Consider the following 26,882-nt stretch of genomic DNA (forward strand, 5'->3'; position numbering starts at 1 on the left):
ATTATGCACATAAGTACATGTCAGTACAACAATGAAATCGGCTTAGTGATATTTATTAAGGGGGAATCAGGTGTTTCCTGAAAAAATGTAGACAATTCTCTCATAGGGAGCTGCTGTATATCCCCTACCTGGGAAGGATCATATGCATTTGGGTGTTTAAATTCTCATGTTCTTTGACACTCCAATGTCACTTAAAAGAACTTATCATAAGAAAATAATCCTGGCCATGGATGTAGATTTGTGTACATGGATCATATGTAGCTTAGACTTTTCAAAGACAGAAACCCAAGCCTTCAGCAGTGAAGACTGATTTAAGCATGTGATTACAGACAATACTTAACTCTATAATACGTGAAAACCTTTGGAAGGCCATTTAATCATATGGAATGGTGATCATAATCTAATAAATAAAAACAGCACTTGATGAAAGAAATCAGTCTATCAAACACATACACTGATGTACAGATCTGCAATCCAGCTTACAAGCATGCTTCCCAGTCACCCCGGGACCTCTGAGCTCGCTTTCCTTCATGGTCAGTTCTGATAGACACCATCTCATCCAGGACCCACACAATTCTACCACCCCAAGAACTTGTCTGCTTACTCTAACATAAATCAAAATGTTGACATGGGTTCATGTAATGGAAATTTGAGAGACTTTTCTTTTTCATTTTATTCCATACTCTTGAATTGGTTGAAGAACCAATTTAGTGTTTTAAATTAATTTAAAGTTGTTATTTATGCAAGCTAATGTTTAAAACACAAAATTCACAAGCTTCAGAAATATAGTGGAATGATTAATTCTCTTTAAATGGGGCGGGGGGGAATGGGAGAGAGAATTTTCAGCAAAAACGGGAACATCTCTTCTGGGTACCATATCATTTCCAAAGAAATTATGATCATATTTTCTCCATGCATATGGTTAACTTCATATTAACCAAACCAGTGTTGACAGGCAAGCCTTCAGTTTAGTAAAATGACCAAATACCACTCTCCATCTGTAACAGAAGATAAATGCGCTCTCTAGTGTAGCGTCACCCACTCTTTCAGACATGGCTTGGATCTACTTTGAAATCATTCTATCTTCTTTCAAGTATATTCCTTATCCTGCTTTTCCTCCAACTACTCTGCAAACCTCCCAGGTTCTATAGGAAGCCCTTCCCCCAAATGAACAGACTGTAGTTATTTGATCAAAGAGCCCTATACTTCTTCAAACGGTATCATCTCCTATTTTGGGAGGATAGTCATGACCACTCAAATATGCTAAGCTCCGTGGTACAAGATCTAAATGTGGTTTCCAGTTTTGAAGGCAGCTGGAAATGTCTCTATACACAGAACCTTAATGTAAACATGAGAAAGAAGTTAAAGCCACAATCCTTTCGTGTGCCTCCTTATCTTCAAAATACAAAATGAGAATGAAGAATTTGCAGAGAAAGAACTGTTCAAATAAATACTAGAACATACACACACACACACACACACACACACACACACAGCAGAGATGGGACATTCTGGACAGGTTTCATGAATATATCACTTCACTCAAACTACTTGGAAATGAAAGTTAAAACACACTTTAGTGTGAAAAAAAGCATTAAAGGTTGGAAGAACAGGGAGATAGAGGACCCACTTTGTACACACACATAATGCCACGGTGAAGTTTCCGTGAATAAGCTGATAGTAAATGTCTCTCCATCTAGATATGTGCCATTTGCTGAGAACCAGCTTGGTGCTGAGAACCAGAAAGAATAACCATATCTCCTGGGACACAGCTATCTCACTTCCACAACCCAGAGAAGGGACATCTGGCCTATACTAAAAATGAGGAAATTCCATTTCAGAAGACTAAAGCCTTCCTTCCAGGACTGCCGTGAAGACCAAATGCTACACTTCTGAGTAGCTTCTACCTGGAGGCGCATCGGAGTTAATATATTAAAAGTAGTTTCCAAAAAACTAATTATTAATATCCCTAGAGAGGAAAAGGCTGGCAAGAGTATGTCACAATGCCTGTGTATCTGTCAGACCATTTTCTGTTCCTGGTACCAGCATTCCGTAGAGTAAGTTACAAAGAAAAGAAGTGTATTTTGCCCCATGTTTCTGGATGCTCAAAAATGGGGGTAGGGTAGGGTCACATCTAGTAAGGGCCTTTGTGTTGGTGGTCTGCAGCATTCTATAGTAATGATGAATTATGACTATAAATCTTTAAAATCTCAAATAATTTACATAGACATAAAGAACAATTTCTTGTATCCCTAGACTAATTTCCTGAGGCACAATTCCATCATAAAATTCAAGCCTAACACTACAGCATAAATTTTCTAATTATGAATGAAGAAGGTACAGCTTACATACATATGTAGTTAGATAGATAATGTATAGACAGACAAATAGGCAGATGAAAATATTAAAAAACAACTTACAGAAGCATACAAGGTTAGTAACAGGCGTGAGGCTGGGATTTAAATATTCTGCCCATTTCCTTGGTATTCCATACCTGTCAATAGCACAGCAGAACCCAAAGGAACCAAAATGGGCAAGAACTTAATGTACAGAGAACAAGAATGAAAGATACAGTGAGAAAGTGCCCATTTTGATGGTGAAGACATATACATTTTAGGTTGGCATCAGGTGGCATCTAAGAGAACAGTGCTGGCTGGTACATTGACCATGGAGATTGCTTTATAATTGCAAGGGAGGAGGGAAGTCTGTAAAACTTAAGGTTGGGCAAGAACATTCAAGAGACCTAGCTAAGAATCCGCTCATGGCCAACAAACATAAAAAGGAATTATTTTCTAAGGGTATTAACTTCAGCTCTTTCATATGCACACAATGGTGTCTATTGCTTATTATCCCTCCTGCCTCAACATAGGAGTCAAATATTACTTCTTCCTAGAATACCCCATTGTCTTTGAAACATGTATTGTGTGTGTACACATTCTCCCCAGCAGAAATTGCTTTCCTAAGCCAGCTACATGCTGTGCACCATGAAAAGTCACTTCTTCTTTGCGGGGATGCAGACCAGCCATTTGAAAAGGGGCTCATTTAAGCTACTACAACATCAAACCTGCTTTTCGTAGGGCGGAGGACAAGCGGGGCCTATTTTTCTTTCCTGAGACAACTGAGTAGTGAGTCCCATGGAAATTAGAGGTCAGGACTGACGTGTGAGAACACATACAAAACACAGTGGACGTAATGGGCCTTAGTGTTCCTTATAGACAGCGTGATTCGATTATTGTGTTTCCTTTTGAAGAAAGCTGGGGAGGAGAATCTGAAAACTGGCCCTGGAATGAGGAAAACTAGTGCAGGATCCAGCGTACTCCTGGTGAGATGTTGAGCCTCACTGGTGCCTTCGGTCTAAGACACTGTTTCTAGTTAGCAATGGTGCAATAACAGATGTCAGCGTATGCGCTGAGTAACAGAGAGCTTCCATTGCAGAGGATGCTAAGCTCTGAGAGCACGGTGCGCCTGGCATGGATGCTCACGACTGTCAGAGGCCAGCAGAGCAGCTTTCTAGATCAGCTTGGGTTTGTCCCCGATCCTCTCTCATTGATTTAGACACTAGGATGTCAATGCCAGAGCTAGAAACTAAAGGTCAGTCTTCTGTAGAAATTGCCCTTGTAATTTGAAGCTGAAGGGGTTTGCAACCCTGTAGGAAGAACAACAGTATCAACCAACCAGACTCCTACCACCCCCAGAGCTCCCAGGGACTAAACCACCAACCAAAGAGTACCCATGGAGCGACCCATGGCTCCAGCTACATATGTAGCAGAGGACGGCCTTGTTGGACATCAATGGGAGAAGAGGCCCTTGACTCCATGAAGGTTCAATGCCCCAGTGTAGGGGAATGCCAGGGCAGGGAGGCAGGAGTGGGTGGGTGGGTGGAGGAACACCCTCATAGAAGCAGAGGGAGAGGAATAGGATAGGGAGTTTGGTGGGGGTGAATGGGAAAGGGGATAACATTTGAAATGTAAATAAAATATCCAGTAAAAGAAAAGAAAAAATAAGTGCTGTTTGGTCAGGAATTAGGGACTCAGGAAATAGAGTCAGAATTTATATGTATGTGACTATTTTAAATGCAGAACAAGAATAAATGATTAAATAGTCTAAACTAGCAGAGACAATGGTTAAATAGTCTAAATAGCATAGAAAAACCTAAGGTTCTGAGTAACTAACCTTAAAGTGATATTCCTCTGGTTTGGTGACATGTCTCAGAGGTTAGGAACATGAGCTGCACCCAATGGTAGCTCCTAACCATCTGTAACTCCAGTTTCAGGGGACCCTATACTTCTGATCTCTACAGACACCACGTGTATACACGATACACAGACATACATGCAGGCAAAACATTTGTATATGTAAGATAAAGTAAATGAATCTTAAAAAGAGTGGGAGTAAATTTTTAAATGGTGATATTCACGGCCTATATAGTCTGGGAAGGAAATCTGAGAGTTTATGGGAAGGAAATGAACAAATCCATTTCCTATCATTTGGCACTAGGTCTTCCCATTTTATCAGTAGCACTCTTTATCATCTGTAATCAAATATGGTCTCATTTTTGATCAATGTAATGTAGTAAATGGGTGTTTAGTTTTGACTCACATTTGTTTCAACTGTGCTTTCTTTTAGATGTTTGCTAAAATTAAATAAAATCTGTTTTTTTCCTTAAATAAAAAAGTTGTAACAAAACCACAGTAAATTGTAACACTATCACATGAGAGGCAAGAATGTTCAAATTTTTAAAATATGAAAAATCTGTCTTCTATAGAATTTTGCTATCTGCTGTCTAATATCCTACCAGGAAACGTGGGTAGGACTTCTATTTGCCTTGATACAATTGCATATTTAATTAAAGAATGCCTAATCTGAACATCATACCAGGAGAGAAGACTAACTTGCCCAAAATGCATCATTTTAAGCTCTGGGTTTTACCTCAGAGCTCTCCCCTGGCAATGGCCCCACATTTGTTTGCCCTGTCTCCAGACCCTGCGGATCTGTGAGATCAAGGAGGGAAGCTCTGTACACAGCGCTGCTCAGTGGCTTGGGGAGAAAGTCGTGGAAAGGTTGTTCTTTCCAATCTCTCCTTTGGCTCCTCTCACAAAGTCTGTTATTAATTTGGATGCTACTTCCCATGTGGTCCTCAGCCCTTTGTGCGGTGACATTGTTGTGAACATTCTCAAGTTCGCTTCTGTCTGTGTATTTTTGTGCTCAGTATTGACTGAGCGACCATAGCCCTCCGGGCACTGTCCTCAGCCTGGTCTCATGAATTGTTAGTTCATTTGCTCTGCCTACAGCTTGTTATCTCAGATTCACAGCTGAGGAAACAAGGTGGAGTCATTTCCCTGAGAGTCCACACAGCTGGCAAACGGCAAGGGGGAACTCTAACACCATTTACTCCCCACTCAAGTCCCCTTCCACCAGCCGCTGCCTCCAACACCAAGCATCGTCATCATCTTCTCACCTAATTTATATCCATTCCGAAGAGCCCCATGTACCATTGGTCTGACTTCCATAGAGGTCACTCTCCTCACATAACCAATCCCTGATGGACTGCTGGTACATGCCAGGCACTTTTCAAGCCACAAAGAAAGTAGTAGGAAGCAAGTAAGGTTCCCCCCCCCCCCCNCCTTTGAAATGTTGTGGTCTGGTGGGAGAGAAGACACAAACAAATATACACTGCTTGACCTATATAACAAGACACATGCCCATGATGCCGATGCTCAGAAGGAACCAAATAAGGAACATACCTCCCTAGAGAGAGATGCTCACCCAAGACCAGAATGGACTGAGGACTATTATTAGTGAGAATCAAAATGGAGTCTCTCTGTTAGCTCTAACAATAAATTATGTAATAAATTAATCCCAGATGTTATCCATCAAGACCTCTCATCTATCATTGATTAAAAGCTGGCAAGAGTAACCATCACAAAAGACTGTCAGGGCCACAACCTTGCACAAGAACCACTGCAAACTTACACAAAGTTGTATCTGCAGGGACATCTGTGCGGCAGCCACTTCTTTCATCATGGACTGATGCTACCCTTGTGTAGTCACCCCTGTAGAGCTAATCACTTTAGTCAAGGACTATTATTGCAAGGTATGCAATCTCCCTTCCACCTAACCAAAGCTTCCTCTTGCACCCACCTCTTGGAATACACGCAGTTCACTATGGCAGGCTTATTCCCATAGCAGGGTTTGCTCTTCACAAATGAGCTTAATTAATATTTGGAGAAACTCTGATTAGTATCAGAACTGACAGTTCTGAAAGTAAATTCCTCCTTTAAGAAATATCCCAGAGCTAAATATTCAAGCAGCAAACGTGTAAGCTTCAGACGCCAAAAGGAACGATCTGACCCAGCTCTCTGGGTTTCTATGAAGTTATACTCCCACTCAAACAGTTTGCTTTCTGTCCCCCTGTCTTCATTGTGTCTATTGAGATACTTAAATTGTCATCACTTTATATTATTTGCTGAGGGTTCATAATCATCAAATGAGATAATCGATAGGGAGCACTTCCCTTCTTGCCACTGGCTCAGTTATAGAAATTAGGCTGCCCATGAAGGGTGGCGAGTCAGAGCAGTGCTCTGATTCGGAGAACTAACCTTTCCAGACAGCAAACATGTCGCAGGAGCATCCCACTTAAAGTGTCCCTGCATCTTTTCACAGTATGTCAAGTATTATCTTCATAGTAGCACAAACAAATACAGACGGACCTCACCTTTATGATGCTAGGTACTGATAAATATATTGAAATCTGCAAGTATCAGATCTGTTGGCACAGGTTGTAACCCTAATTACCCAGGTGACAGAAGCAAGAGGAAGGCCCACATGGACTACAGAATGAGCTCAGGGCAAGCCTGCATGACTTAGTGAAATCCTGTCTCAAAGCAACATGAAAAAAAAAAAATATTAAAAGCAGGCTGGGGAATTGTTCAATGGTGAAGTGTCTGTTTGACCTTTGTCAGGCCCTAGGAATCCCAGGCAGTACAAAACAAAAGTTGACTTAGTTGTCGTGTGTGTGTGTGTGTGTGTGTGTGTGTGTGTGTGTGTGTGTGTGTGTAGCAGTGTAGAGCCAGCAGCAGTTGCTTGCCTGTGTGACTAGGTGGCTGACTGGGAGCTGGGGTTTTTGTCACTGCCCAGAATCACAGGAGAGCATGGTATCACGCTCTGCCAGAGCAGGAGAAAGCTCCCGACTCAAAGTAGAGTTTCCACTGCAGGCATGCCAAAGAAACGAAAGTCCACCAGCCGTATGTTCCTTAGAGACCTAATCCCATCACCCTCCCACATCGGAGAAATTAATTCTTCACTAGAATGTCACTGGGGGTATACCCAATAATTATTCAAAGAATGATAGATGAGGCTAAATTGGAAAAACTCTTGGCTTTAAAAGACTTTTTTTTTTTTATCGACTGATAGCCGAGTAGCTTTAGAAAGCCAGGTATCTGAGACACAATGGCCTTGCTGCTGATAACATTGCTGCTGTTGTTTTCAATAACCTGTTCCCTAGATGTCTTGACAGTGTGGGAGATGGCCCCATGCTGTTGCCTTCATAAGATCTATTTCTGTCTTTGACTACTGTCTGGACAGTACCTCTGTAGTTGAGAGGGGAGCCTCTCTTTCCTGTCTCTACAAAGCTACACCCTTGACCTTCTGTCATTCTTGTTGTCTTTAGCGGGAGATCTCACCAGAGTAAAGGGAAGACAGAGGCTCTTTGAACCAAGTTCAAGAGAGGGAGAAATATGAAGAGATAAACACAGCACACAGAGTACCACAGAGCACCCTGAGGACAGTGGGAGCACAAAGAACAGTACTGAGTGACAACCGTAGGAGGCTCTGTAAACTCTTGTAAAAGCTCGCGGCTCTGGGTCTGAGAAACAGACCACTCACAAAGCTGAGAGATCTCTAAAAGCAACAATGGTGCTACTTAGTTTTCTCTTTACTGTGGCCAAATGCTCCATAAGCAACTTTAGGAAAGAAGGGTTTGTCCCATCTTCCATTGAGAGGATGCTGGATGCAGTCCATCGTGGCGCGTGTTAGGGGAGGGGCGTTATGGCAGCTTCTGCGCCTGAGGCAGCTGGGCACATTGCATCTGCAGCCGGGAGCACACAGAGACTAATGCTGGTTCTCCACTAGCTGGGACCCCACTCCAGGAAACAGCGCCACCTACATCAGTGTGAGCCTCACTCGGTTAATTCAATCGAGAATATCTCCCACAGGGCAGTGGTAGCGCACGCCTTTAATCCTAGCACTTGGGAGGCGGAGGCAGGCGGATTTCTGAGTTCGAGGCCAGCCTGGTCTACAAAGTGAGTTCCAGGACAGCCAGGGCTATGCAGAGAAACCCTGACTCAAAAACTAAACAAAACAAACAAACAAAAAAGAATATCTCTTACTACTGGAACGGAATGAAGACTCAGAAACAAATCCACATATGCGTCATCAATTACTCTTGATAAAGATGCCAAGAACCTGAAATAGAGAAAGGATGATCTCTTCAACAGTGTTAAGAAAAACAAGTACTCCCAGCACTTGGGAGGCAGAGGCAGGCAGATTTCTGAGTTCAAGGCCAGCCTGGTCTACAAAGTGAGTTCTAGGACAGCCAGGGCTACACAGAGAAACCCTGTCTCGAAAAAAATAAAAATTAAAAAAAAGAAAGAAAGGAAGGAAGAAAGGAAGGAAGAAAGGAAGAAAGGAAGGAAGAAAGGAAGAAAGGAAGGAAGAAAGGAAGAAAGGAAGGAAGAAAGGAAGAAAGAAAGGAAGAAAGAAAGAAAGAAAGAAAGAAAGAAAGAAAGAAAGAAAGAAAGAAAGAAAGAAAGAAAGAAAGAAAGAAAAGAAAGGCAAACAGGTACTGACATTCAGACTAATTCAAATAGATCCTGATCTCACACCATATTCAAAACCAATTCAAAATGGATCAAAAACTTAAAGATAAAAGTTGGAACTGTAGGAAGACACAAGAACAATCTACAATGGCCTAGGCCTGAGCAATGACTTAAAAATGTGCTATCCAAAATGCAGAAAGCACAAGACAAGACAGACGAATGGTACTATGTCAAGCTAAAAGCCTTCTGCACAGAAAAGGAAACAGTCAACATTACAAAGAGGCCCCTACGAAATAAGAGAAAAATATTTGCAAATCATGAATCTGATTCTTATCTGGATCAGAGTTAATGCCTTAAATACAGAAAGAATTTAAACAACTTCATAACAAGAAAAAAAAATCCGATTATCGAAAAAAGTCCAAGGATCTAGTCAAACAATTCTCAAAAGAAAAAACACTACATAAAAAGATGTATAATATTGCTAGTCACCAGATAAAATGTTAATTAAAACCACAAAAGACATAACTTCATACCTGCTAGACTGGTTCTTATTTAAAAAGAAAGAAAATGGCAGATATTGGTGAATATGTGGTACGTATTAATATAGATATAGTGGAAAGAAGTACAGAAGTTTCTCAAATCATAAAAAATACAAATGCTAAATGATCCAGAAATTCCAATCATAGATCTATAAAGGATGAAAACATCAGACTATTAAATGGGTATCTCATCAACATTATTTTTAATGATTTTGACTCAGCCAATAATGTAAACACTTATAAAATTATGTGATTTTATTTATGTATATTATAGAATATTGTTCATCCTTTTCAAAAGAAGAAAATCCTGGGCTGGGACTATATCTCAGCGGTGGAGTGCTTATTTAACCTGTTTGAAGTTGTCGTTTCAAACTCTGTCATTTGCAGCAACATGGGTGAAAATGGAAAACACTGTGTTAAACGAAATAAAGCCAAGCACAAAAAATAAAACAATCCCATGATTTTACTCCTATGTGAAATCTAAAAATGTTAAGCTATCAAGAACAAATTTATATCAGGGATGGAGAGATGGCTCAGGGGTCAGGGGCACTGGCTCCTCTTCCCGAGGACCAGTTTCAATTCTTAGCACCAACATGTGGTTAACACATGTAGTTACTGATCCAGGACATTCAACTCTCTCTTCTGGCCTCTGGGGAACTGGTCACACACATGGTACACAGACATGCATGCAGGCAAAACACTCATACACATAGAATAAAATAAAACATAATAATAATTTAAAATATTTTTAAAACCAAAGTAATATTATAGTGGCCAGGGGCTGACGTGAGAAGAGTTGGTCACTGGGAGACACTGGTTACAGGGCACAAAATGGGAAAATGAATGTGGTAGGCCTATTATACAACACTATGAGTACAGGTACTGATATTGTATTATACACATTGAAAGTTGTTAAAAGATACCTGGTATGTGTTCTCCGTAAATACATACATACATACATACATACATACATACATACATACATACATACATACATAAGTGTCAGTCACAAAGAGAAACCCAGATACTGTGGCAACAACTTTTTCTCATACTTCATAGCCAGGACTTTGCATTGAGGAGAAAATTATTTCCAAGTCCTCACCTATGACCCAGTTAGACGGAAGCCTTAGTCTATTCCCTGCTGTAGGGCAAAGTCAACCCAGGCCAGAAACACATCAGCTGAGAGGAACGGTGAAGGCCATCTGCTACACTCGATAACTTACACAGAAGGGAACATTCTGCCAGAGTCATTCCTGAGACCGGCTGATTTGAAAGGATTTTGTGTCCTCCAAAAATTAACGAGAGTTGTTCCAGTAAGATAAGGGGAGGCAGGAGGCTTCCTTAGGCAGCCTCGTGTACCAGATTCCGATGCTATCAACTGTGTATTCCATCCCCATGTTTGTTCAGATGCCCCTCCAATCTAGAATCCCTTAAACCTCAAGCATGGAGTCAATCTGAAGAATAACTAGTGTTCTGAATCTCCAAGGCGAGGTCGTAAGGGAAGACGTGATGAATGCATAATAGGAACCTGCAAACAAATATCTAGTATTTTCGAAGTACATAGGTATTGGTTATATTTACATTGGTGTGATACTTCAGGATGGATGTGTGTGGGGATATTTATTTCTAGCTCATGGTTCCAGAGTTGGAAAAAAGCTGATAATCTGTCTGGGTCACATGACAAGAATAATAATTGTGATTGTTCTTGATGGGGCCCCATAGTCCCAACTACTGTATGGAAAGGATGCTGCTGACAGCTGTAGGCTCAGGTGTTTACGGAGGTTGATGGTGCTTGTGTAACGAACACCCCAGGATCTTCTACTTCACATCATCAGCAGACACAGGGCCCCTTGATCCCTAAACTCCAGAATAAGCAGGGGCTTTCGATTTGAGGTCTCCATTTCTTTCTCACAGAAATCTCCCTACATAATTCATCTTAAGACATTCATCAGTGTTAAAGAACACATTATGAAATAACATACTTGCTGTGACTTAACAGCCATCAGCTTATCAAACATCAGGGCTCTGATAATGCATATCCTAGAGGACATTCTGCAGAGCAAATGTATAAACGCTAACCAAAGAAAAATAAGCTGAGTCTGACTTCTCAATAAATGAATGGAGAATTCAAAAGCAATTCTAAGGAAAGAAGTATAAAATTCTACCTCCCCAACTTTGTAAGGTAATAAAATGTCCATGTATACAAGGTTGGCCTCCCATTTGTTATATTTTGGATAGTAAAGTATCGGTTCTATCATCTGAAGACACACATGTTATACATTTTTAAATTTACTAATATAATAACAGTTTGTTGAAAAGCTCAAAGTTCCACAGAGTAAGTATGGACACTGCAAGCTGTAATGCATTTGGTTTTGTATCTCTGAGTCTGGAGTGTCTATGGGAGTTGCTCATGGACTTTCAAAACCTATTTGGGAGCTATTTTATGATAAGACATAGGCACCAACGGTCTTAGCCAATGGTTGTTGTAACCGTGGAGTAGCTGTGTAGAAAGTGCTCCAGTAGGAAACCAAGCATTGCAGAACCTTTCCCAGAAATGCAGCGAATGAAGAGAAGAAGAGGCAAGTCTGTGACACAAAGGGATATAAGTTTGATGTAATTAAGTATGGAAGCTATAGAATATACCCTTAAACTAAAATATATTTTATAATTATAATTAAAACTTAATCTGGAGGAAATGGGGTGTTTTGTTAAAACATTAAAATGAATAAGTTAGCAATATATATATATTTTTGGTGAATTCAAGTGGATCATATTTTTAATCTCTCAAACCATAAATAATACCTTCGGGTCTCAAGGCAATTAATTACCAGCCATGGGCTGGATGGATGAGGGTTTTTTTGTTGTTATTGTTGTTTTGTTTTGTTTTATCATACTTAACTTTACGGTCTATGGAGACAACCCAGAGCGAGTGCCCAACGAATAATTGCAGATAGACAAATGCCCCATAGAATGTTAAACCAAACGCTCTGGAATCCAAACATCTCATAAAACTTGGAAGTAGACATAGGCATCAAAAGAGGATTTCACAACTTCATGTAATTATAAGCACGTGTTCAAAAAATCTGTTCAGCTTGAACACCACATGCAAATATGAGGTAAATACTGTTGAGCAGTGAGATAAAGAATAATACATGCCAACACAAAAGCATGAAGGATAGTTTGCATCAAACATGGACAGACAGAAAGCTTTGGGTTTGGAAAATTCATCACTGTTTTCATCTTCAACTACAGCTATGTGGAAAGGCTTATTCTCCAAAGACACAAGGAACAGCCAACAGACTCCCACTGATGAGGCTATCCAAAAACCCGAGACAGTCAGCAAACCAAATGACTGGGGCCAAAAATCATGCACAGGATCAGTTTTCTTTAAGAATCACATAGTAACACACCCAGTGAAGCAGACGGCTCATCCTGGCTTAAGCTTTCACTTGGTATCTGAGCCTTTGGACTCTAAAGGATCACTTCCGGCTTTGAGTTTGGCCAGGATTATTTTTTAACCTGCTGATATCAATGTGCTATGGTGCATGGTTTTTTGTTTGTTTGTTTGTTGTTGTTGTTGTTCTAGTTGGATCAAGGGTGTTGGACTGTTCTTCCTGAAGGGGAAATGACAATGGATCTGGATAGGAAACATTTGAGTCACAAACATTTTGAGCGTGACTGATCTGGCTCTTATTTGCTCTATCAGTCTGCTGTGGGACCATGACCTTTAGGGGTACCTGCTACATGAGGGATAGATCAGGATTTGCTTAGGAGAAACAGTTGAAGGACAATCCCAGAAATGATGATGACAAAGATGATATTAATGATGATGGTGATGATGGTGGTCATGATGATATTAGAAGAGTGACACAGAGACTGTCCCCTCACCTCTTCCAAAGCCCAGCCCTGCTCATCAGATTAAGTTTGCTGTCTCTGGGAAATCTAAGACATCCCAGGGAAAGCATGAAAAGATGGGGTGGGGAAGAAAGGAGAGCAGGGAAGCATTTCTTCCTCTCCCACAGCTGTCCAGGTCTTCACCAGAAACCTGACACCCAAGTGGGCATTCCACAGCTAGCCTGCAGCAATTACCCAGCAATTCACCTGCTCATAGTGAGATGCTTATACCAGTCATGTTGAAATCTCCTAACTGTACTTTCAGCCTGGATAATTTGATTTAATATGGAGAAGGGGGCCTGGTCAAACTCAACAGCCGGCGATGGCCATTTGGATGCAATCCTGGTACCCAGAGGATCACTTAAGGGGACATGGTCATGTGTCATGACTATAGCAACTTTGCAAGTCATCTTAAGACCTAAGGAGCCAGAGGTGTTTAGGTGGTGTTTCTCTATATGAAGCACCCTTCATTAGAATGTAGATCTTAGCAGTCAGACAAAGAATCCGGGCTCTTGGTGAACTGTTTAAGAGCAAAGTAGCGTCTCTGTTCTACACTCTCTGATTGAAATTTACCAACGTGGGTAACAGATACAGAAAACAGTACATAAGCCATAGATGTCAATGAATCGACATAGAGATGCTACAGATGCTTCAAAAAACTATTTATGTCTCATCTGTTAGAAAAATTTAGCTTTTGATCAATTACTAGTAATCACTATTTAAAGTGTTAATAAATAAGCAGGCATCTGACTATTTAACGGGTGTTTTACATTTCTAGCATGTTAGTTATTACATTTAATGATTATTCTAATTATTTCAACTCTGTGTAATTTATTTTAGGGTCAAACTATTATTCTGGAAAGGCCTTTACCTTCTCTGGATTGCCAAAGGAGTCTTTGGCAAAAAAAAAACCTTAAGAATTCTGCCATAGAGCATCAGCATTTCAGGAAATGTGACACAGATAACTGGAGCTGGGGCTTGATGCAGCTTTTCTCATACTGAAAAACTATCATTTAATATACAACATTTTTCACACAAAGAAAAGTTTTATGAGCATGCATATAATTAGATATAAGTCCCTGGATATTATAAAGAAAATACAATAAAAATTTAAATTTAAATTATTAAGCTATTAACTAATATGCCTACTATCTGCTAAAATACCCTTAGTACAATTTTGGGTGCTGTGTTCAGGAAGTTTCTACCATGCTGATCTTGGCCAAGAAAGTGTGTGGCCATTTTTCTGTATTTGAGCCATTACAAAGGCAACTTTATAAATACATTAAAAATGGCTCACTTGGACACATCAGGAAGGTGGACTTAATATGTTGCTGATGTCTTAGGAAGCAATTACTGTCTTTATTAATTTGTTCTTTGACAATTCGACCCTTGTGTAGAATGAGTTCTGAGCACAGATCTCCCTCTGCTGTCTCTTACCCATCTTCTGCCCCTGCCCTTCCTCCTACCAAACTCCCATTCCTCTTACAGGTCCTTTTGGTTTGGTTTTTGCTTTTTAAAAGCACTTATTTTTCCCCTAGGGTCTGCCTACCAGAGATCTGAGAAGAGAAAAGAACATCGGAAATTCTCAGGACACCAATCCATTTTCCGACACTTCACCTCAACAGTCTATTTTAGTGTGAACCACATTCTATGTGATCCCTGACCTCTTGCTAGTCAGTCGTCCCCTTTCCTTCAACATGTGTTTAAATACTTACAATGTATATAAAGGAAAAAATGTTATAAAATGAAACTCAGACGTAGCATGCAACCTAGAAACATATCTCTCGCTGAAACACAGCATTAACACTTACAGTGGGACACCTCCTTCTCTCTGTTGCCCTTGGAGTTCACAGTGAGGGGTCAGGAAGCCCAGAAGTACAGTCATACATGTACAGAAGTACATGAGGCTACCCCCCCGCCCCCATGCAGAAAGGCTGGTGGCTATGGCATGGTAGTCGTGTGGTATATTCTAGTTAACACTTTATAAGTGTAGAATTCACAGCCTTGACGATGATAGGAGGGTTCCCTCAAGAAGAAGTGTCTTGGAGCAAGACCGTTTCTAACTATCTTCGGATAAGAGTTGGTCAAGAAATCCAGGTAGAATGTCTGCTGTGGTATTTGGGGATCAAAGTACACTTAAATGTCTTTTGCATATGCCAGGAAATTTAAAACTCTTATTTGGAGAACAGTAATAACACAGGGAGGGAAACCAGTTCTTCTGGCAGGTGCTAATATGAAAAGAAAGGCATGAAATGATATCTTAACATTGGTTAAATAAAACCCGAGCAGCAGAAGTGTGATCAGATGCCACCGACATATATTAAATATTTTCAGTAAATACACTTTACCTAGTCATTTAAGTGGTCGCTGTTGTATCAAGAACAGCATGGCCAGTCATCACTAAAACCAAAAGAAAACAGAGCAAAAAGCCAATGACTCTTTCTATTCTCCCAGAGGCTAAGGTGTGTGCAGCAGTACTCTGAGCACTATAAACAATAAATTCTATCAGGAGCAAAAGGCACTGAGAGAGCACTGGCCCAGGAGACCCAACACCCAAGACACAGTTTCACATCCTCCAGTTGCCAACTAAATGGTACCGGACATGCCAACTCGATTTTGTGTCTTAAACATTGAAGCACGCGCTTACCTATCCTGTGATGCTCATCAGCTAACTATGGGGCTCGCTCCCAAATATGCCTTCTAAACCATCAAATCCTCAGGAATCCCAGACTGGCATTCTCACTAGAGTATTTTAAAATAGAAGCTCCTAGTTAACATCAACAGTGGGTCAGGAGTCTCCCCAGCGAGCAGCAAGCCGTCAAACACATGAGCAACACAGATGGGTGAACCGCTCAAGTTTTCAGCCTCTTCTCACTGTGACTTCACCTGGATTTCATCTCTCGTGTCAAAAGAAGTCCGTATCCAGCCAGAGGAAGAGAATACCCACCTCAGGGGTTCCACCAAAATTCCAAGCTAAACAGCGGGCACCGTGTGTTTCTTTTATTCTCCAGGGGTATGTGCTTGTCAAACTGATTTGAATCTTAATGAATGAACAGAACTTTCAACCTACAGACAAATCCACTTAGAGGAAGAAAATGACAGTTGCCAAAAAATTGGGACCTTTAGCCGGGCTGTTTTTATGTAAATGGCTTCTTCGCTTCTGATGGAAAACACCATCCTTGAGAGAAATGGAGTGCTCGAGCAAAATATGAAACCTCGGAATTAATTGAAATTGGCATAGTTCTGCTTTGCAATATTGCTCTCCAGGTCGTAAGCCTGCCTGCACCTGGATCGCTGGTGCGCACTGAGTGTAAGAGATGGCTAAGACCCATGGGTACACTGTGAACTAGTGAAGGGGAAGCAGACTGGCCTCTTGAACTAGAGAAACAAAATAACTCTGCTTTCCCTCAAGCACTGGCAAATCCACACCACGAGAGCTCCAAGTTAACTCATAGCTTTCCCTGCCTATGAAATAAATACTCTGGCTGGGACTAAGATGCGATTCCTTTTGTGGGTGTCATGAACGAGAGAGGAAACAACGTGACCATGCATGGATGAGTGTTTTGTCATTTCTGATGACATCACCTTGCTAGAGGGAATTTAAAAAAAAAAAAAAAAAAAAAAAAGAGGCACCAGGACAATGTCATAGAAGGCCTTCATGTATATATATATTATATTTTTGGACCAGACTGCCTTTACACACAGACATTGCACTAGGTCTTCTGGAAGCGGGATAACTTTACTGAAGGTCTGGGGCTGTCTAGAGGTTGAGTTACATTCCATAGTATGATGTCTCCCTATTCTGTCTTTTCTCTCTGGCCCAACTCTTTTTCTGGAAATACTAACTCTCCCTTGGAGTTCACCCAGCAGGAGTTTTTGGCAAGTGCCACTTCCCTGAAGGTGTGATTGTTTGCAGTCGCCAAGACGTCCAGAAACTGTCACCACTAATAAAAGAAGAAAGCAAGACACAGACAAGACAAGCTCACCTCTAAAGCAAATAGGGGTGAATTTTTAGTCAGGCTCTCCTCTTCCCCGTATGGATGGGGAATCCCTCTAGCAAGGGCCAGAGAACGCAAAAGTGATTTCCCTTACTTAGGGCAAGCAACTTGCACAAAGGGCTCTAGCTCAGAGTCATTGACTTATTATACTCGCTGCCCCATCTCAGTGGTGCCTGTGGAGCTGATCACATTTCAGACTTAAAGGACCAGCACTCCATTAAGCTTTCTGGATGAACGGCTCTTACCACATGACCCAGGAGCATCAGTTGTGACAGACACAAAGGCATTCTTGTTCGGCAACTTCACACTTACTTGTGTTCCTGCGACTCTGGTCCTCAAGAGAAGGAGCTCTCGGTGTCCAGGCTGGAGTGGGTTGGCCGGGGGGCAGAGAGGGCACCCCTGTGTTCTCATAATAAACGGTATTTACAAGGATAACGCCAGGCACTCGAGCTTCCCCATCAGTGACCAAAGGCTCACTGTCATTTGATTTGAAATAAACCTTTTTTAATGTTCCTGAAAGACAAAATGCATATAAATATATATTTGAAACATATCTGAAAGTACTATTGTTTTGTTTTGTTTTTTAAAGTAAACATCAAGGAAATGTTAGTGTTATTTGCCCATCTGTCATCTTATGCAGGCAAACACCAAAAACAAGACACAAGCTACTTTTAGAAGCACCATCTTCTGGGGACAGTGATACATGATAGTTTCTCCTCTCCCAACGGTTCTTGACCTTCCTAATGCTGTGACCCTTTAATATAGTTCCTCATGTTGTGGTGACCCCCAACCATCATTTTTAATTGCTCCCTCATAACTGGAATTTTGCTACTGTTATGATGGTAATGTAAATATTTTTGGAGATAGAAGTTTGGCAAAGGGGTTGTAAGTCACAGGTTGAGTTCCGTCGTCAGAACAGCCTTCAAGGAAAACAATACTTTCTCTAGCCGTTCAGATTTACGGCTGTGTCTGGAACACAAAGATTGTGGGTCATGTCTACCCCAATGGAGACTCGCCAGGAATAAAAGTTGGTGAGCCCAATGGTGTTCTTGTCCCACACTCTGTTTCTCCATGTCACTTCTCACTGCAAGCCCCCGGACCCACTCATACCACCCAAAGGCAGGGAGACGTGCTTGCTTTCAGCCTTACATTTCTCCAGAGTTTGATTAAATTTGGAGATAAATAAAACTAGCCAGACTCAATACTTACCACAAAATATCGTAGAAACTAAAAAAATGGACTAAACTTCAATTATAGCACAAAAGAAATGGATTAGATAAATTGCTTTCATCTTTAATCAGAACAAAACAAAAAGATGATATAAGAATAAGAAAGAGCCAATAAACTCAGATTATTGTCTGGTCACATTCACAAAACAGAGAGTCAAATGTAGGATTATTGAAAATGTCCTTTTTTGTTTTCCAGCAGAGTTTTTAAGACCTTAAAAGAGATCATGCACTTTTTTCTTTTTTTACTTTTTAAAAATTAGATATTTTCTTTATTTACATTTCAAATGTTATGCCCTTTCCTGGTTTCCCCTGTGAAAATCCCCTATCCCCTCCCCACTCCCCCTGCTCACCAACCCACCTGGCATTCTCCTACTTCCTGGACCTGGCATTCCCCCATACTGCGGCATAGAATCTTCACAGGACCAAGGGCCTCTGCTCCCATTGATGACCAACTAGACCATCCTCTGCTAAATATGCAGCTAGAGCCATGAGTCCCACCATGTGTTTTCTTTGGTTGGTGGTTTAGTCCCAGGGAGCTCTAGGGGCACGAGATCACGTACTTTTAACTCAATAAAAATAGAAGACTGTACTTTGTGAATATAGCATTGTCGTCAAACCCAACAAAGAAAACAAACAAGTGTGATATTGACCTATCCTTAGAAATACCCAAGGCAGATGTCTTTTCCTAAAAACCATTTACAGTGAATGATCCAATTGGCTCTCAATTTTCTAGATATTCCCATGGACCATTAAACACAAAAGAAATACAAATGTAGTGTTTACTATCAGTCTATGAAAAATACATTTTCTCTGCATGAGGAAAACATTAACTCCAAATCAAAATAGCAAAGCCGCCATCTCTGGCTAACTGAGGTCAACAGTTTCATATGGCGAAGGATTCTAAATAAAGAGCTGGACGCAAAAGCAAGCCTCTGGATGCAGGTGACACATTCTTCAAGCACGGGTGGCTGTGAGAAAATGTCAGGCACATGAGAGAGCATGGTGACGGCTCCACGGTTTTCAGTCTTCGAATGATTCAGAGTCCACCACGGATCACAGGAGATGCATGTGTAGGTCTCCTTGTTGCATGAACTGCACTGCAAAAGCTCAATAAGCTTAGGTTTGGCTCCCTGTGAATGTGATCATTTAATAATCCGAGTTTATTGACACTTTCTTATATGTTTTGATATTGCTTGCGATGTCTTTTCTGTGTTGATTACCCCTTTCCTTGCTTATTTCTGCACAGGTTTTGTTTTGTTTTGTTTTGTTTTGTTTTCAGCAGATAACTTACTTCTGCTAATGTGCCTGACTAGGCAACCAGTTCGTCAACGTACTTCCAACAAATACCAATTCCTTACATCAGCACCTCTAAGTAATCCTACTACAATCAGGTTTGTTGTTGTTGTTTTGGGTTTTTTTTTTTTTTTTAGGTTTTTTTTTTGTTTTTTCCATACAAAATGCTTCAACAGTTGTCCTTAATACTTTTGTAATCACTGCTCTTATTAATAACCTTGCTTGTATTTTTAACCTCCCCAGGGTGGAGAACACACTGCTAGCATCCGCCTGGCCTAAGAAGAAGGAAACAATTGCTTTCATGGAAAACGCTAACTTTTCTTTTAATTTCATTTATAGAAAAAAAAACAAAAAACAAAAAAAAACACTAACACGTTTCTTTCAAATAACAGGCAGCTTCCTAGCCCTTAGCTCTGTGCGGCAAAGCAATTTGCCAGAACACAGAGAAAGATAATGTTGGGCAATTGCTGAAGGTGATGTTCCTGAAGGATATTTCAGAGAGAGGGGAAGGGAGGAGAGGGGTGGAAATAAGAGAGATGGAACAGATGACAGGAATGGGAGCAAGACTTAAAGGATGCGCTTTTAAAAGTTGAAAGTTTGTTTTCAAGCATCTCTGGCAACTGGCCAAAGATGGCCCACGTAGCTGGTCACCACCTTTTTACGTTTTTTAGAAATGTAAAACAGAGAAGTCAGCCACACTAAGTGATTCCAGCCAGTACCACAGTGAGGTGTACAGAACTCAGCACCAGGGGCCCAGGGCACAGAGCTCACCCTCCTAAAGCCACCCACCCTGGTCTCCATTTTAATCCTTGTGGTGCTACATACAGTTGACAGTTTAATGTCCATAGCCTGGTCACCTTAATTTTAAAATTCCATCTCTGCAGCTTTCTGCCCTTAGTTAGGCAAACTCTTTCAAGTGTCCTGAAATAAGGAACATGGAAGCACTCTACAGTGTTAAACTCACTGTGGAGACCTCACTAGCCAGTGTTGCTGTGTAAACACTTAGGAGAGCTCTCGGCTTACAGTAATTTCGCAAAAGCTGTTAGCCGTTTCTACGCTATAATAGCAAATGGAAAATTTTTCTTTCCTGGTACAACTAAGGTACTTTTAAAATTCAATTTTCTTTTACTGGTGTGTATATCTCGATATCACAAAATGGCTAAATTTCAAAGGTTAAGCACTTGATGTGCTTTCGGAGTGAGAAAAGTATGACTCTTTCAAGCTAAATTATCAGTAGACGCTAAACTGCATCAAGGATGAATGGTCCATCAGTGTCTGGGATCTAAAATAAAAACAGTGTAACAAGGTCAGAGAAACAACCTGTAGCTCTGATGATAACTGCCCGATCATAGCAATCCTTTATGATGAGGAAGAGCTCAGAAGTCAGCGGGATGACGCTTCCTTTAGTGTGTGGGCATCCCAGTACTCTGAGCCTACGACTGTTGTGTAGACCTAGCACAACAAAGGAACATAACAGTTTCAATCAAACTAAGGCTCTTAAGTCGGAGCACTATCCTGGTTTATTCAACAGACTCTAATACACTCACAAGGGTCCTTCTAAGACAGTGGTGTGTGGCAGTCATAAAAGACTCAATGAGACAATGTTTCTTGAAATTAGAAAAGGGAATGGAATGGATTACTCCTCTAGAATTTTAGAAAGAATTTTGCCCAGGGAAACCCATTTTAGATTTCTGATCTTCATAACTTTAAAATAACAGAGGTGTACTGAACGCTACCAAGGGTGTGATCACGTGTTACTGCAGTAGTAAGGGACTACTACAGGCTGCTGAGTACCTTCACTCTAGACAGTGAGTTGACCTTCCAATAAGCCTATGAAATAAGAAAAACTCCTCACAGAGTATTAGAAGCCAACACAAGTGTATGATAGCTAATTTGCCCAAGAATAGGCATAGATATAATGCACACTCCTTATTTTGAAATAGACTAGATAGATAGATAGATAGATAGATAGATAGATAGATAGATAGATAGATAGATAGATAGATGGATGGATGGATGGATGGATGGATGGATNTGGATGGATGGATGGATGGATGGATAGATAGATAGATAGATAGATAGATAGATAGATAGATAGATAGATAGATAGATAGATAGATAATTATATCACGCAGCATCTTCCTTTGATGTTATAACTTTGTCTTTGTGTTTTTGGCAGTGTGTAACTCATTTACTTCACATTCTCCACATGCCAGGAACTGCATAGTTATTCTTTATCAGAACTTATCAGAACAGACTTAGTAACATGCTTCTGCCATCAAGATGTGCATAGATTACATAAGTGAAGCAAGCATGAAATCTAAACAAAAAAATACAAACTGAGTGCTTTGAGAATGATATGCATAGAATTGACTGCTGGCTAAAACTGAGAAAAGTCATTATTCCCTTTGAGAAAGTCAGAAAGCATTTATGAGGGGGAAACAGGCTTGGGAATCTTCAAGGAGGATTATAGATTCTCTAGGCTGGAGCAAATTACTTTGGGGAAAGGAGAGGGGTGGTGATAGGGAACAAGACGTGTTCTAAATAGAACAGAAGTCAAGAAAAGCCCTGCACCAAGTCCTGGAACATGGCTAGCACACAGGAAACCAGAAGAGAGGCTGGAAGGCAGCAGGTGTCAGTCATGAAGGCCAGTGCATGCCAAAGCTTTGAAACACATCCTGTAGTGATGGTGAACTTTTAATGGGTCTTATGGGAACCATCACTGTAGCTGTAAGGTGATGTTTAAAAGGATCAAAATTACAGAGCAGAATTTGAAGCCATTGTCACAATCTGAGTGAGAAAGTTAGGCTCTTTCTCAAGGCAAAAGCTGTAGAGACAACGACAACTTCCAGAAGCAAAAACCATAAGTGCACAAGGGGAAGGTTTGCATGTGTGGGACTCAGGAAGCACCCACGTACACGGTAAGTCTGCTTGTCCCTCAGTGCCATTCACCAGATACTTCATTCTGCTCTGCTCTAGTCAGAAACACCGAGTGATCGCAGTCTCTGGCCTCTTGGATACAGCCTTCCAACAAGTTAAAAGCCACAAGCAAAACTAACAAGGGTTGCTTCTAGGCAGAAGCAGTTAATTGCCATGACAGCAACCTCTAGACATTTTATGCCACTGCTACAAAGTTCAGAATGGCAGCTGCTCCATCAGTGCAGACCCTGGAAGACCTAAGTGGTATACACTTACACACACACACACACACACACACACACACACACACACAATCCCCACAAATCAACTGCAGAGTGGGTGAGAAATTAGCCTATGTTTGTTATTGTTGTTGTTGTTGATGATGATGATGGTGATGATATTACATAGTAGTATCTAACCAATTCTGGCTGATAAATAAAAAGATAATGAAGATTACAAACTCAACCTATAGAGGTTTATTTTGACGGAACTGTTTTGCATATATTTAGTATGAAATACCTAGCAATATTTAAGGGCAAGGGCCAACCTGAAGCAATGCAAAGAGCTCTTGCAGAACACATTGCCAAGCTCTCCACAAAATTCTCCCTTCATTGGGCTCCCATGCCGCATCTGTTTATACTTTAGAGAGGCACCCATGTGGATTCGCCCATTTCAAGACCCAGGAGAACACCCAGAATCAGTCCTGGCCTCCACTGTGATTGCGGGTTGGATGTTCAGATGATGAATGGAGTGATGGGACCGGATGCTGTTGCCAAGGAAGGGAAGAGTGTAAACTGAGAAAGGAGCTTAGGGCAGACGCCTTGACATTCACTGGACAAACAGAGAAACATGAGCATTAGAGAACTAAACACAGAGAGAAGACATAGGCTCTTTGTAACAAAGTCTGGTTCGAATAACTATCAGTTCCAGATACAGCTTATTAGATAAAAAGACATTGGCAGCTGTGATAAAAAAGATCCAGTGTTCTAAGAAGAAGAAAGGATGAAGATTTATTGCAGGGAGGGGAGGATGGATAGGCACAGGGATCTCTAAAGGATAACGATGGAGTGGGGTCTGAGACTGCATCCTGCACTTCAGGGTTCCCAGGAGGATTTCCGTTTGGTCCAAGAATCAGACTTTGAGCAAAAACTCTTTGATCATCATTTCAGGAAGCCTGAGGCATAGATCTAACTCCAGCCTGAGGACATTACAAAGACACGTGCTTGCATTTGAAAACTCTCTGTTAATGAATCTGTACCAGAAAGCCAAAGCTATGAAAAGAATCTGAAGATTTATATAAGCAATAAGAAGTGAGGTCATGACGTATCACCGGGAACCTTATCCTTTCTAGTCTAAATAAGAACCCGGAGAGTGTTTCACTTGAAAATAATGCTCAAACCCCAACGCTGTGAAACAAGAAGCTCAGAGTTTTCTAATTCCAACTTTTTATAAAAAGCTAGAAGCTGTTAAGAACTTTGCCAAGAGAAAAACACATAGTTTTCACCTCAACTCTCTCAGACTCAACTAGCCACTCGAGAGAAGAACAGTTTTGAAGAACAGTTTCTCTTGAGTTCAAGAGAAGTGGGTAAGAAAAATAAATCATATTTCCTGAGGTCTTTCTACCTCTTTGCTCTTTATTCTTCTTCATGTCAAAAGTCTAATGAGCTATGTCCAGAGCTTTCATAGCACAAAGAAATCTAAAAGATGACCTCAGACTTCTCTTTATAAGCCTATAGATAAAACAAGACTAATCAACTTCAGATGGTGATGTGTTGAAAGCTTGTGTATACAAGTCTTCAACAGCCCGAGAAAGAAAGACTCAGTAGCCTTCCAGTGAGATGTTTAGACCAGTTTTGCTGAAACAAAACTATCATGAACAACAGTTTTAAAAGTCAGCTTCAGCCAGACCCCATGACTATTACGAGTCCCTGGCATATACTCCACCCCTACCACCCCATTCTCCACAGAACACCAAAACACAACCATCCAAAGGGCTGGAGTGGGGTTTAGTGGCAAAGCATTGGTCTAACCCATGGTCCAGCCATGCTCCAACCCTCAGTCCCATAGGAGTAAAAGGGGGAAAATGGTTAGCAATCAAACATTAATGACAGGAAAAGCAGTGACAAGTCCCCACCTCAAGTCCTTCTAAGAGTCCTATAGCTTCAAATTTTGTGTTCCCATATAACCTGTTTTGATGTGATTTTTCAAAAAGCATTCAATTCTATTCCTTTTCCATGTGGATATCCAGGTATCCTAACACCTCTGGTTTCAGAGACCATCCTGTTCACGCTGTGCATTCTGAGGTCCCTTGCTGGAGAGCAAGTGAGCACACACATGTAAGAGAAAACAGCTGGGGCTGGGCCCAGTTCTGCCCTGTGGGTCACCAGGTCTGTTGTAATACTGGCAACCATGTAGTTTTGAAAACTCTGCCTTTAAAATTCATTATTTTTTTAATGTCACCAAGTGTGATGGTCTCGAACTTTGTTGTTCTTTCTCAATATTGCTCTGGCGATTGCTCTCGGGTTGAGGTCCCATATAAATTTTAGGGTTTGTTTTCATATTGGAATTTTGCTAGCTACTGAATCAAAACTATGAACTCCTTTGGATAGCGCAGTCTCGATATCAGGAATAAGCTGTGGAGACAGAGAACCCAGAGCATCTTCCACTTACTTCTGTCTGTTCCAGTTGATTCCTTCAGAGTGCTATAGATTTCCATGCTCATGGATTCAACCTTCTTGATCAAGTTTGTGTCTTATGATCAGTTTGTATTAGGCATCAATATTGCACAAGAGCACAATCATTAAATGCAAAAATAGCCTATATCAAGAGAGAAGGTTTACGCACAGCAAAGGAAAAGAACAAGCAAACCAGAAAGATGATGGACTGTGTATCTGATAAAGGGTCAATGTCTAAAATACGTAAGGAACTCATACAACTCAGCAGCAATAAAAGAGCCCAAGTTCTAAAAATGAGTGACAAGTATACTCGTCTCCAATGGCCACAGCAACAACAGAAACGATCACTAGATGTTCAATGGTATTAATACTCAGAAAAACAAACCCTCACTGAGATAGTGCCTTGCTAGAGTCAGGAGGACTGCTGTGTCTGGATTCAAATGTTCCCTCATGGCTGTAAAGGGGGGCTCTTGAGATAGAATATTATAAGACCCACAAAGCCCCTCTCTGTGGTTATAGAGGCAGTAAACAGTTGCTGGAGAACAGGACTTCAGTAGGTATGCCTACAAAATTTCCTTTAAACCCTGGGGATGCCTCTTTTAAGAGTCATCCACTATGCCGGGGAGGGCTTTCTGCTGACACAGCTGCTGACAGTAATACTAATATCTCACTGGGTTTTTTGTTTGTTTTGTTTTGTTTTTTGAAGGCTGACTTGAGTGGAATACCATCATTGGTCTGTCAACAGTGCCATATTTGAGAGGAGTAGATAATTATTTACATCTACCCAGGAAACATCACACAGTTTAGCTGGCACCAAAACACAAGCAAAGAAAGAGAAAGGGAGAGAGAAGCAAAAATAGATTAGAGAGACTATATAAAACTAGGAAGGTTATGTATAGCAAAGGAAATAGTTACAAGACAATGCCCAACAAGTACCAACATAGCCAAAGACAAGTGGAACAGTAGTGTGGTCTCTGCTATGGGTTACAAAACACATAGATAAGGCTGAGCTATCTGAGGGTACAGAATTCCAGAGTGGCCATCCTCCTGCACTTAGTATAGAATGGCATGGTTCCTTGAATACAGTGTCCTATGTGATTGGGGTAATGCCCCTCAGATGACCAATGGACTAGAGACTATATAACAATTCTCAAAAGTCTCATTTATAGGACAAAAATAGTAAACACATTAGAATAACAAAAGTGTGGCTTTTCCACTGGATGATATGATGTGCCACTGATTCCCACTTGTCTCCCAGGAAAGAGCCCAGGAGGAACAGCAGTGTGAAAAACACAGGGAGATGAGACCCTCCACAGCAGACTCCAATAGGAAGAATGAAATTTGGGAGGGGGGATAGGATGGAGTTTGCCATTTATTGTGCCTGGTAAGGTTCAAGAGAGAGTACAAATTAGCTTTGTGCTAAAGGGATTCTTGGCATCCCAAAACTTGGAATTTTTGGTAAGATTTGAATGGTTGAGAAAGAGAAAGCAAGACAAAGGTGGAAGGTATTGTCTTAGAA

The 26,882-nt window shown here is 40.9% G+C and overlaps 1 protein-coding gene across 3 annotated transcripts in view; it reads right to left on the reverse strand.

Moving 5' to 3' along the window:
• Nucleotides 1–26,882, reverse strand: part of Corin (corin, serine peptidase) — a 195,745-nt gene that overhangs the window by 129,452 nt on the left and 39,411 nt on the right. For all 3 annotated transcript variants that reach the window (XM_029545006.1, XM_021210625.2, XM_021210624.2), the window contains exon 3: nucleotides 17,560–17,760. In XM_029545006.1, coding sequence (XP_029400866.1) covers nucleotides 17,560–17,760 — 201 coding nt within the window. The remainder of the gene's footprint in view (nucleotides 1–17,559; nucleotides 17,761–26,882) is intronic.

Source organism: Mus pahari, chromosome 13 (assembly GCF_900095145.1).
Source record: "Mus pahari chromosome 13, PAHARI_EIJ_v1.1, whole genome shotgun sequence".
NCBI lineage: Eukaryota > Metazoa > Chordata > Mammalia > Rodentia > Muridae > Mus > Mus pahari.